Source organism: Chenopodium quinoa, unplaced genomic scaffold (genome assembly GCF_001683475.1).
Source record: "Chenopodium quinoa cultivar QQ74 unplaced genomic scaffold, ASM168347v1, whole genome shotgun sequence".
In the NCBI taxonomy this organism is placed as follows: domain Eukaryota; kingdom Viridiplantae; phylum Streptophyta; class Magnoliopsida; order Caryophyllales; family Amaranthaceae; genus Chenopodium; species Chenopodium quinoa.
In genome coordinates, this window is record NW_018744284.1 from 1,515,396 (window position 1) to 1,529,491 (window position 14,096).

The window sequence follows — 14,096 nt, forward strand, 5'->3', positions numbered from 1 at the left end:
CATATTGGAAGATGTAATTTTTTATTTTACACAAGTTAAAAGTTGGAAAATTTTCATTGGATGATTGGTTTTATTTTCCAACTCCCTATTTTGTCAAAACTCATCATTAATTTACATTTGGGTTAAATTAATTATGGGTGTAGCCCTTCAATTTTAAAGCATAAAGAAAGACCTAAATTATTTCAAAAGGGTAATTTTGGATGATTTAGGTTTGTGCACCATTAAAATTGAATTTAATTAAGTTGGACTTATTTTATTTTCATTTTGCACTAAATTGATTTTAAAATAAATTCTAGGATTAATTTTATGTCACACGAAAATCGGGATTAAAATCCCGAGAAACGGCACGCAAATCAAGGCAACAACACCCAGGAGTCACCAAGGCTAGCCGGGCTGCCTATGGTGCGCACAGGCGCTGTGCCTTGAAATGGCGCTGCTATGTGGCGAGGAAGTGCTGGTGCGCTGATGCCTGTGCGTGGCATAGGCTGCTGGATGCTTGGGGATGCTGCTGGGAAGCATGGCAGCAAGCCCTAGCCAGCCCGCCATTCGCTGGCAGGCGCCAGCATGCGTAGCAAGCTGCTGGTGTTAGCACCCAGCATCACGCACATCCCATGGGCTGCCTAACAACCATGGTGCGCAACCCACAAGGATTGAGTGGGACTTTTTTTTTCTTAAATTTTGGGCTATCGCTTTTGCACAATTTTTCCGTTTTAATTTTATTTAAAAATTTTAACGAGGTTAGATCTCGATTTTTCCGGCTCTTGCAAAATTTTAATTTTGACAAAATTTGGGTTTACAGGCTTAGTTAATTAGATTAATTAAGTTGGATGTGAAATTTAGTGGGAGCTTATGAATTTTTCGTGAACAAATTGCGCCTGAATAAACATAATATGTTAAACAACTTTGACTAGTTTTAATTAGGCGTGTTAATCGGATTAACAACCTAAGTTAGTTACTAGTTTTCGCGTGTTGTGCATTATTACTTGTTTTTTCGTCGTAAAATGCATGGGTCATTCACATATAGTGAATGGATGAATGGAAATATATTGTTTCACAGTTTTCGTGAAAATGGCAACTAGTGGGGCCCAATTAGGATAGAAAATACGGACTGCGTTCCGTTACGTATTTTTGTAAATCTAAATATGGTCTGCGTACTGTTGAGTATTTTTGTACCTTAATATCTAGATTAATCCTAGTCGTAGTAGCTAGTAATTTTATTTTGGCGAAGATGTCTCAAGACGGCGTTTCGATTAAGACGAGCCAAGATGAAGACCCTTGAAGATTTGAAGATTTCAAGGGGTCATGCTAGTTGCCAAATGCATCTATTTTTATGCTTCATATATATTATTATTGTGTTTATATATATATATTTGAATGTTAGATGCATGTCTAGGATTTCAAATGTTGCGATGATTAGTTAAGTTCACTTAAATCAACCAACATAGAAACCCTAGGTCCCTAAAGTATTGAGCTAAAATTTGTCGTTCCAAGAACAACACTTACCGAACTAATGCGCGTACGTGATGGGCTACGCCAAAGCGAGGCATCACTACTTCCCTAGGAACGTAAGGTATACTAGGTATACGAGTTGATCTTGGTTAAGCTCAACGATATCAGTAAGGAGTCCTTAGATGTCGTGGAAAAAGAGATAAAATGTCAAGAATGCATTAGATGCGACATTTTATCAAACCGAGAGTAGCTTAGAGCTATTAGAAATTGGATTGCTTACCCAAAAATATTAAGTGTTAAGACAAGCCAAAGCATGCTTAATCACTTTCTGATTTTTGGGATCTTGGAATCATTTTATTCTCGCCAAAAGGGACAAATTATTAATGCATGGATAAAATGCTCAGTAAGATTGAAAATTTGCATGAACGCTTTAAATTTCAAACTTATTGATTAGAATGGCTTTTCATTTCAAATTCTTTCAATTGTAGAACCATGTCTGCAAGTAACTCAAACAACCAGTTTTCATTACGCTCAATTCTCGATGAGGAGAAGTTGAGTGGGCCAAATTTTCTCGATTGGCAAAGGAATCTGCGTATTGTTCTCATGCAAGAGCAAAAAGAATACGTCCTTGATGAGGAAATGCCCGACACTCCCTATGAGGAGGTCACTCAGGCTGCCCTTAACCGATGGTAAAGTGCCAATCAGGATTTCAAATGCATCATGTTGGCCACTATGTCTCCGGACCTTCAAAAGACTTTCTTTGAAAAGGAGACGGCTTTTGAGATCATTTCTGAGCTTTAGAATATGTTTCAAGAGTAGGCCCGAACTGAAAGGTTCGAAACCCACAGGCCAATCCTTGAGAGCAAGCTCAAGAAAGGAGAGTCGGTAAGCCCGCATGTTCTTAAAATGATTGGATTGTTTAAGAACATGGAAAGGCTCAATGCTGGGTATTCAACCGAGATGGCAATTGACATCATTCTCCAATCGCTGCACAAAGGCTATGATCAGTTCAAAATGAACTATAATATGCACACCATGGAGAAAACTCTCACCGAGCTTCATGGTATGTTGAAGCAAGCCGAGAAACCCTCAAGGATGAGGGAAAGCATGATATGCTCATGGTGAGAAAGGGCAAGCCATTTAAGCGCTCGGGCAAGAAGAAGAGCTTTAAAGGGAAAAAGAAGAATTTTCCGCCTAAGTCAAACATTGCCAAGAGCAGCAAGGACAAAAAGGTAGCCTCTTCCAAATCCGACTCCGAATGTTTCTACTACAAGAAGAAGGGACATTGGAAACGGGATTGCCTCAAATTCAAGGAAGATAAGAAGAACGGCACCATTGCTTCTTCATCAGGTATTTTTGTTATAGACTTAAACTTCGCTAGCAAAACATCATGGGTATTAGATACCGGATGTGGCTCACACCTTTGTTCTAATGCTCAGGGACTAAGGATAAATAGGAGGCTAGAGAAGGGAGAGGTCGAGTTTCGGGTCGGCAATGGAGCAAAGATGTCTGCCGTCTCCGTTGGAACTCTCAATTTGTTTTTGCGCTCTGGGCTTATTTTAGAACTTGACAATTGCTATCATGTTCCTAGAGTTACCAAAAATATTATTTCAATTTCGGCGTTAGACGCCAAGGGTTTTGAATTTCGAATTAAGAACAATAGTTGTTCATTTTATTTCGATAATGTTTTATATGGTAAGGTATATTCAAAAATGGTTTTTATGTGCTTTCTCTTGACAAACAAGTTTATAACATTAATGATACCGCCAAAAGGGCTAAGACCATCGAGTCGAATCAAACCCACTTGTGGCATTGCCGTCTTGGCGATATTAACGTCAAACGCATCAACAAACTTCTACAAGAAGGTGTTCTTGACTCATTCGACTTGGAGTAGTTTGAAAATTTCGAAGGATGTCTATTAGGCAAGATGATAAAGTAGCCATTCTCTAAGTTGGGAGAAAGGGCAAGTGACTTATTGGGTCTAATACATACGGACGTATGTGGACCAATGAGTACACCCGCAAGGCAAGGTTATCGATATTTCATTACCTTCACCGACGACTATAGTAGATATGGCTATGTCTACCTTATGTCGAATAAATCTGAATCCTTTGAGAAATTCAAAAAATTTCAGAGTGAAGTTGAGAATCAACTTGGCAAGAAGATAAAATCGCTTTGATCTGATCGAGGTGGCGAATATTTGAGCCATGAATTCGACGATCACTTGAAAGAAAATGGTATTCTTTCAGAGTTGACACCTCCTGGAACTCCTCAATGGAACGGAGTATTTGAAAGGAGAAATCGAACTTTGTTAGACATGGTTAGATCAATGATGGGTCTTAGTGAACTTCCTATCTCTTTCTGGGGACATGCGTTAATAACTGCGGCACTAACACTGAACCGTGCTCCGTCAAAAGCTGTCGAAAAGACTCCATATGAATTATGGACTAAGAAACCTCCAAGGTTGTCTTTTCTTAAGATTTGGGGTTGTGAAGCATATGTCAAGCGATTAATTTCTGACAAGCTTCACCCGAAATCAGACAAGTGTTTCTTTGTGGGCTACCCAAAATAAACCAAGGGGTATTACTTCTACAATAAATCCGAGAACAAAGTGTTTGTTGCTCGTGATGGTGTCTTTTTGGAGAAGGAACACCTTTCCAAAATGACAAGTGGGAGGAAAATCGAACTCGACGAAGTTCGAGAGGACGATCAACAATGTCAACCTGATAAAACTGACAATCAAAATGCTGTAGAAGCAGTTGATAAGATTGGTCAGAATCAAACAGACAATGTAAAGGCTCAGCCTATAACCCTTCGTAGGTCACAACGTCCAAGATCTCAACCAGACAGATACCTTGGTATTGTCTTAACCGAAGATCATGACATCCTAGTCATGGATGGAGATGAGCCAGCAACATACAAACAAGCCATGACGAGCCCCGACTCTGCTAAATGGCAAGAGGCCATGAAATCTAAGATGGACTCCATGTCTGAAAATCAAGTCTGGGACTTGGTAAATTTTCCCGAAGGTTACACACCCATCGGTTGCAAATGGTTTTTCAAATTGAAAACATACAAAATGGAAATGTATCAATATACAAAGCTAGACTGGTGGAAAAATGTTACAAGGAAATCCATGGGATTGATTATGATGAAACCTTTTCTCCAGTCGCAATGCTTAAGTCCATCCGGATCATCCTAGCGATTGCTGCATATTACAATTACGAAATATGGCAAATGGACGTCAAAACCGCCTTCCTTAATGGGATTTTGGAAGAAACTGTGTATATGACATGGCCGGAAGGTTTTGTTGATCCAAGCAACGCTGGAAAGGTATGCAAGCTTAAGAAGTCCATTTATGGACTGAAGCAGGCAAGCAGAAGTTGGAATCTGCGATTTGATGAAGCCATCAGTAAGTTTGGTTTTATCAAGAATCCAGATGAGTCTTGTGTTTACAAGAAAGTCAGTGGGAGTGACATCGCATTCCTAGTCCTATATTTTGATGACATATTGCTCATTGGAAACAGCACAAAATTATTAGAGTCCGTAAAGGGCTGGCTGGGAAAGTGCTTTTCAATGAAGGACTTAGGAGAGGCACAGTACATATTGGGCATCAAGATCTATCGGGATAGATCTAAAAGGATGATTGGATTGAGCCAGAGTACTTACATTGATAAAGTACTGGCACGATTCAGCATGGAGAATGCCAAGAGAGGGCACCTACCCATGTCCTATGGCGTAACTCTCAGCAATAAACAGTGTCCACAGACACCTATTGAGCGGGAGAGAATGAATCAGATTTCATAAGCTTCGCTAATTGGATCGATCATGTATGCCATGATATGTACTAGGCCTGATGTATCGTACGCCTTAAGTGCTACGAGCCGATACCAATCAGACCCAAGAGAGGCGCATTGGACTGTGGCCAAGAATATCCTAAAGTACTTGAAAAGGAACAAGGATAAATTCCTGGTCTATGGTGGCCACAAAGATTTGGTTGTTGAAGGTTACACTGACGCTAGCTTTCAGACTGACAGAGACGACTTCAAGTCACAGTCAGGGTACATATTTTGCCAAAATGGAGGAGCGTTTAGTTGGAAGAGTGCTAAGCAAAGCACCACTGCAGATTCTACAACTGAAGCCGAATACTTGACAGCTTTGGAAGCAGCCAAGGAGGTAGTTTGGATTCGTAAGTTCGTCAGTGAACTTGGTGTTGTACCCTCCATCAAGGGTCCAATAGATCTCTATTGTGACAACAATGGAACTATTGCTCAGGCCAGAGAGCCAAGAGAGCACCAGAAGGTCAAACATGTCCAAAGGCAATTTCAAATGATAAGGGAATGGAAATCCGAAGGTGAAATCAGAATTTGTAAGATCGGAACGGATGACAATGTGGCCGATCCTTTGACTAAACCTCTACCTCAAGTGAAGCACAACAAGCACGTCGAGGCAATGGGAATCAAGCACGTCGGAGACTGGCTTTGAATTCCCTATACATGTGTTTTAATTAAACTAGATGTCTTAATGTAAAACACTATGTAGAAACCATTCATTTATGGACTAATTAATTTTTCATGCAAAATTACTATTCACTCCATTGCTATTTAATTATGGTTTAGAATTAAATAATGAGTCCGTTCGATCTATGAGAATATTCAAAACAGGGTATCAAAACCATGTCTTGGATAAAGAAACACCTGTTAAGTGAACATTGAATATTTAAATCAAAAATTATCCCTGATCGAGGTCATTTAACTGATGGACGATCAATGACAACCAGAGATTAGTGTGTAGTATGATTTACAGCACCGTTTCTTGTGCTGCAAGGACATAGTAGTCATAAATCATTTGCACAGGTGCCAGTTTGGAACTGCACCGGATCGACCTATGAGAGTACTTTAAGAGATTTAAGAACGACATAAGTACATTTCTCATTATAGCTATCAGAACCTGTTTCCTCAACCATGAGTATTGTGAAGCTCTCTTGTTTGAGTACTAGTCTCTTTGATGTTATCAAACATCCGCCGTAACTGGAGATTATAACGGGAACACTCGGGAGATTAAGCCCTCTTAGTAAGAGAGGCTTACAGTACAAGACTGGGAATATCCCCCTATTAACAATAGGGAATATGTCTTTGTTGTTTACAAGGCCGCTCGAAGAGCGAGACTGTGAAAATGCATGGTCGTGCTCAGATGGATGTTAGAAATCATCTGCTAATTGACAGTCGAACTCGGAGATCGAGAAACACTTCTGGACGTAATAAGGATGACGAAGATTCTTACTTTATAGTTCACGAAGAGACATTAAGCGACGTAGGAAATGGGCTATACATCCGGAAGGACAAGTGGGAAATTGAAAGGAATGGTGTCCTTCCAACAAGTGTATTATTCTGATAGAGGGTTCAGAATTATCAGGAAGCTAATTCTTCAGTGAGATCAAGTGATCGAAATGCCTGGGCGGAGGCCGCTTTCGATCTGTCATATTAGTGAACAATTAATATTACAACTTTGTCTTAACTGAACCCTTCGGGTCGAACCCAAACGAACTGCCGATCCGAACCGACGAATCAATCTGAAGGATTTGATGAGTCACTAGAGCATTAGGAACACAGACGTCGGATATCAAGCCTAAGGCGTCGAGACCGAGCGTCGCAAAATCAACAAGCAACAAGTTCCAGCAAAGTCGTAGCATCACATTGGCTTAGCCATGTGGCTGCTAGGCTAGCTCGAGCTAGCACCACCATCGCATAGCTAGGAGCTTGCGTGTGTGCGTGCTTCGCTAGCACTAGGCGCACAACACACCATCGCAGCACCATGAGTGCTTGCGTGTGTGCGTGCATCGCTAGCACTAGGCGCTGGCATGTGTGCGTGCATCGCTAGCACTAGGCGCTGGCATGTGTGCGTGCATCGCTAGCACTAGGCACACAGCATGCCTCGCGTTGCTAGGTGCTTGCGTGCGTGCCTTTGCATGGCAACAGCAAGCAGCAGCAGCGAGCTAGGTGCTTGCGTGTGCGTGCCTTCGCATGGCAGCACCAAGCAGCAAGCAGCGAGCAGCGAGCTTGACGCCTAGCCCAGCACCAGCAGCCCAGCGCCTAGCTGCTGTGCGCCCAACTGCGTGCATGGCTCGCTAGCAGCACGCATGTGCTGGGGCGTGCTAGCAAGGGCTGGCTAGCTTTGCTAGCTGGCCAGCAAGGCAGGCTGCCAGCCCAGCCTTATGCTTGATGCCGGTTTAGGAGGAGTGGGGACCAATGCTTGGAGCAAAGCCTTGGGGAACAAGGCAATGGTCCCCCCCTTTGGTTATGGTCCTCACCTAACCTCTCCTCTCCTCATGCCACTTGTTGATTGTTGATTGCATTGTTTTATAATTTATTTTTGATTTAAATAAATTAGATGAAAAATGCAACTATCCGACATTGATCATGAATGGGAAGAGCAAGTTGCATTTCCCTATAAATACCCTATGATTGAGCATTAGGAAATCAACTTGAGTGGAACTCAAAAAGGCATCTCTTATTATTGAGAAAACCTTTAAGTTCGTAAAACTCTAGTTTTATACTTAGTCAAGTCTCGACTAACCCTGGAGATGAAGATCGTTCGGGTCGGTCATGGGCACGAGCCGTTGGAGGCCGTCACGCTTGTGAGGCTATAAGCTTCGAAGTAAGAGCTCGGTTTACGAGCGAAACACGCTTCAAGGGTATTACTTCTTTATCCCTTTTCTTAATTATTGTTTAATTATGTTTATGCATGCTTTATTGCTTTAATTATTGGGGCGGATCTTGGGCGGGTTTCTCTTCCGCGTAGCGTTGGACGCTACGAAACCCAACACTCTCCCCACAAACAGCGCCAAATGTTTCGGGGTTTTTTGATGTCCTACGGGAGAGTTACAATTCCATGACCGACCTCTGGACACAAGTACCTGCAAAACAACGGAGACTCCGGTGGGTGGGAGTTCCGCCTCCGACGATCAAGTTAGAACGTGTTTGAGGAGTAAAGTGCGGAAAGTAAAGGGTCTCTCTTGTATTCCAAGAGAGTGTCTGCAATGTGTAATTGCTCAGTTCGAGGTGTCAGGTGTCTGAATTTCTCTGATGGAGAGTTAATTTGAATTAAATGTTTCTGAATGATGTTCCTCAGAGGGAAACATCTCCCTTTTATAGGGTGTTGGAAAACGTGCCCAATACTAGGTTTCAGTAAACCTAGGACTGAATCGGCTTTGCCTAGGAATTTGGACCGTAAGAGGCCAGTTTCCTAGTTGGTTATCTGTCTGCCACGTGTTGTGGCCTGATTGGTCCACCTTGGACCTCTCACGAGATGACACGTGGCGGACTCTGGTTGGTCCACATGGATGACAGGTGGCAGGGCTTGAGTGGTCCACGTGGCGTGGAAAAATCCCCTAATCAAGATCCATTTATAATATATATAATCTCAAACTTTTATATGTAGCAGGTCACACCTTGTAGCCAACTATTTTATGGGTTACTTCGTTAATTAGTGTTATAGGGGTTACTTAGTCAGTGTTATAGGGGTTACTTGGTTAGTGTTACAGATAAGGGTTACTCAGTCAGTGTTAGGGGTTACTCGGTTAGTATTATAGGGGTTACTCTATCAGTTTTATAGGGGTTACTTTGTCCGGCCACATGGTGTGGCAAGCCGCATACAAAATGCGTTGATATTTAATTTATTTTAAAAAATAATAGATAATCAATAAAAAAAAATAAGTTTACTCGGTAAAAATAATTTTAGTTTGGTAAAAATACTTTCAGTTCAGTGAAAATAATTTAAGTTCAATAAAAGTAATTTCAAGTCAATAATAACATAGATATTTAATTACAATAACTTAAGTTCAATAAAAGTAATTTCAAGTCAATAATAACATAGATATCATATGATTCATATTGTATATAAATATAAGCAATATGAATCATATGATATCGTATGTCTAAATATTATGTATTATCAAAACGGATTATATGACCGTATTTAATATTCAAGTAAAAATGTTTATCCTAAAATTTTATCAACCGGCCATTAGGGCATCGCCCGAACACAAATCTAGTAATGTTAATAAAAGAACTTTAAATTTATATGTAACAACTTAAACTATATCTTAGTAAAAGAGTTGCACCAAAAAAAATATCTAGGTAAAAGAGTGAATTAGTGTCTTGAAGTGGTCTAAGAAAAAGAGTAAGAAATCATTTTATCAATTATATCATCCGTCCAAAATTAAGAACCTATATCTATCTAAAGGTTGTACTTTTTGACAATATTATTCTCGTTTTGATGATTTGTCATCTTTTTTTTTCTTTTTTGTACTTTTGACATCAATTCCTAATACTTTTTCTCTCCCTCTCTCATCAATAATTCTCAACCATTTTTTCTTTCTTTCTATCTCTCTCGAACCCCACATGCATATTTGTACTTCCAATTATTAGTTATAAGGAATCTACAGCTTCCTTAATTTCCGTAAAAAAACCCAAATAGGCTCTTAATTAAAGGACGGAGGGAGTAACTAAAAACAAGAATAAACAAATATCTAGTGTAATTAGTCCACAAATTTAGCACATATATCTATTATTCCAAAATATCAATAATAACATAAAACACTTGCTTGGTAGAAAAAAACAAAGGAAAATATAATCGTTGGGACTTGGGATTAATCACATTTGATAAAGTACTTAACCCAGTATTTAAATTTAAATTTATTTTTCAATTTCTTATCACATGTTAAAATTTACAAATTACATGTTGATTTAAATACTTTGTAGGAAATTTGTTATGAAGTAAATCCTAATCAGTATTTAACGCACAATAATATTATCAAGGACTCAAGCTTCATTCATTTTTCCATGAAAAACAGAGAAAGGTTTATTCATATAATATAGATTCCTAAATAAAAGAAATTGCCAACATACATTTTAAAAGAAAAATCCTCCTTAAAACTCTCTTTTCCTTTCATTTCTAACCAACAAAAGATATCAAAAAAGAAATTTGCAAACAATAAAAATGTCCAAAGATAGGAAAAATGATGATATACCACCTTTTTATTAGCAAAAATCATCGGAGCCAACTCATAATCTTTTTTTTTTTTTTTCAATTTTCTTAGTGAGATCTTTGCTATACTAGGTTAACAAGGGAGAGATGGTAGAAAGAAAATGAGAAGAAAAAAAAAAAAAAAAAAAAAAAAAAAAACAAACACCAAAAGAAAAAAAAAAAATCTAAATTGTTCCCACAAATTAAGCAAAATAAGTCACAATTTAGATTTCCCTTTTTGGCGTACAGGAAAAATCAAAATCATAAAGATAAATAAAAGTTGATTAGCCAATTTTTCCTGTACGCCCCTCTTGTTAACATTTGTTCCTCAATCAAGGTGTGCAACCATGCATTTTGGTTGCCACTTAAAGATTTTCATCATCATTGATGTTCTCCTCCTCTTGAACGTCACGAAACCATCCTTTTCCGACGACTCAAACGCAGCGATTGCCATAGATTGTGGAGCAACTAGTCAAGGTAAAGATGGGGATGGAAGGAATTGGGATATAGATACAAAGTACCTTTCTTCTCAAGGAAATTCTCAAACAATTAAAGCATCTTTTCAAGATCCTTCTCTTCCATCTGAGATTCCTTATATGACTGCTCGGGTAAGTAACTCTGATATGTCATATAAGTTTCCTATCAATTCAACCTCAAGATATTTTTTACGTCTACATTTCTACCCAACATCCTACAGCTCTTTCAACATTAGCAACTCGTATTTTTCCGTGATTGCGGCCGATTTTACCCTTCTAAGCAATTTTAGCGCTGCTGTAACTGCGGAGGCCTTAACCCAGGCTTATATAATTAAGGAGTATTCTCTTGCTCCTTTGGATGGGGTTGATTCTTTAGAGCTCGTATTCAAGCCATCGAACAAGCATGCTGGATCATTTACATTTATAAATGGCATAGAGTTGGTTCCTACCCCAAACCTATTGGATTCGGCAAATTTGTTGGGATTCTCTGACCAATCTTTAGATGGAAAGACTGCAACAACCGAGACAATAGCAAGGTTAAATGTAGGTGGAAACTATATTCCTCCCACCAATGATTCTGGTTTACTACGAACATGGTACGACGACACCCCTTATATATTAGGGGCTGCGGCTGGTGTTACATCCTCGGACAATGACACGAAAGGAGTGCACTACAAAGACATGCCAAGATATATTGCGCCAAGTGATGTTTATAATACTTGGAGGTCAATGGGGCCTGACCCAAATATTACTCTTAATTACAATTTAACATGGTCATTTTCCGTTGATCCAACCTTCACATACATTATAAGATTACACTTTTGCGAGCACATATATTCCAAGGTGAATCAAAGGTCGTTCAATATATTCATTTACAACCAAACAGCAACACCTAGTGGTGCTGATGTGATAGCGTGGACTGGATCGAAGGATGTCCCCATCTATAAGGATTATGCAGTGAGTGTTCAAGATGGAAAAGGACAACAAGAACTTTTGGTAGCTCTTCATCCAAGGGACGGTGCAGATAAGCCGGAATTTTATGATGCCATCCTTAATGGGTTAGAGATGTTTAAGGTAAATGATGGAAATAAGAATTTGGCCGGACCTAATCCAGCCCCATCTGAGGCATTAGTTAAGGCTGAGAAAGAAAAAAGGGAAAATTTTACAAAAGATAAGCCTAACATCAATGTCATTGGGGCAGCAAGTGGAGTCGCAGCTGCATTTGGGTTAGCAACAGTTCTTGCGGTTGTGCTGTATAAGAAGAAGAGCAAGATGCCAAGATTGAAATCAGGAACATCTAGTTGGTTGCCTATCTATGGTAATTCTCATACATCAGGCATGAAGTCAACAATTGGAGGAAGTAGTGTGGCAAGTGCACAACTATCGACTGAGGCAACTACCAATTGTCGTCACTTCACTTTGGCAGAGATAAGAAAAGCGACTAAAAACTTTGACGAATCACATGTGATTGGGGTTGGAGGTTTTGGCAAGGTATACAAGGGGGTGATTGATGGGAGCTTTAAAGTTGCCATCAAGAAGTCAAACCCATCATCGGAGCAAGGAGTTCATGAGTTTGTTACAGAGATTGAGATGCTTTCGAAACTTAGGCATAAGCATCTAGTCTCTCTTATCGGCTACTGTGAAGAAGATGGAGAGATGGCTTTGGTGTATGACTTCATGGCACATGGTACTTTAAGAGAGCATTTGTACAAGGGCAATAAGATCAATCTTACTTGGAAGCAAAGACTAGAGATGTTAATAGGCGCCGCTAAAGGTTTGCATTATCTTCACACTGGAGCAAAATACACCATCATTCATAGAGATGTCAAGACAACTAACATCTTATTGGATGAGAACTGGGTAGCCAAGATTTCAGATTTTGGGTTATCAAAAACAGGCCCTGAAACAAACCAAAACCATGTAAGTACAGTGGTGAAAGGTAGTTTTGGATACTTAGACCCAGAATACTTCAGAAGACAACAACTAACAGAAAAATCAGATGTATACTCATTTGGAGTTGTGCTTTTCGAGATTTTGTGTGCCCGCCCTGCTCTTAACCCAAGCCTTCCAAAAGAGCAAGTTAGTTTGGCAGATTGGGCACGAAGCTCGGTTAGAAAAGGAAACATAGATGAAATCATTGATCCTCACATTAAGGGAACGATTAAACCCGAATGCTTAAAGAAATTTGTAGACACAGCTTTTAAGTGTCTATCTGATCATGGCATTGATCGCCCTTCAATGAGTGACTTACTATGGAATCTCGAATTTTCTCTTCAGCTTCAAGAAAGTGGTGACGCTTCTAAAGCTACTTCAAATAACGTGAGAAACAACCAAAATGATAACATAAACATGCACTTGAACACTCTAAATTTAGAGGAGGATGATCAATTTTCGGCCGCAACATCATCATCATCTAATGAGCAAAACTCAAGCACTGCAATCTTTTCACAAATTGTCCACCAAACAGGTCGATGAGCTACTACAATACGACTATATCTTCTATTAGAGACATTCATGAGAATCATTGGAACTATTTACGCTTGAGATAATGTCAATTTATAAATATGTTTTTTTTCACAGGGAGTGATTATTAGTCACGCACGTTTCTTTATATTTTTTGAGTTTTTTAAATTCTTCAAATTAGTTTTTTTTCCTTTTTTTTTTTTTTTTTGACTTTGTATTTATCATCTATTTACGATTAAAAAGAATGACATTATTTTCATCAATTGATATGATTTTTTGTTTGTAATGGCACATGATAATGATTATTATCGATAGATAAATAAAATATTGTAATTGAACCTTACATTACTGACCTTTTCCTCTCATCTTCCACAAACACTTTCACTGCATAGAGATACACATTTATGGAACTGAGCCTCTCTACTACATTTGTCATCCCAACTCAAGTAGTCTCTTTACATTCTCAATCAGAAATTCAAACTCGATCCTCGCTTCACACGCTGGATTACCTTTCAATCTCCATAACCATTAAGTCCTAATTTTTTATTGATCTTCATCACAAAACTAAATGCAGAAATAATACATCAAATGAAAGTTAGCTATCATTCTTAACTAATTTTATATTGTTTGCAAGCTTATGAAGTTATGAGTGTATTCTAAAAATAGTGAGATATTGATATC

At 39.1% G+C, this 14,096-nt stretch overlaps 1 protein-coding gene across 1 annotated transcript; it reads left to right on the plus strand.

Moving 5' to 3' along the window:
* Positions 1-10,244: 10,244 nt before the first annotated feature.
* LOC110694964 (receptor-like protein kinase ANXUR1) lies at positions 10,245-14,029 on the plus strand. The gene has a single exon (XM_021872151.1). The coding sequence runs from the start codon at positions 10,824-10,826 to the stop codon at positions 13,425-13,427; it is 2,604 nt and encodes an 867-aa protein (XP_021727843.1). The 5' UTR covers positions 10,245-10,823; the 3' UTR covers positions 13,428-14,029.
* Positions 14,030-14,096: the final 67 nt, after the last annotated feature.

Coding starts and splice junctions, on each gene's coding strand:
- LOC110694964 (XM_021872151.1), top strand. CDS start 10,824: ATGCATTTTGGTTGCCACTTAAAGATTTTCATCATCATTGATGTTCTC.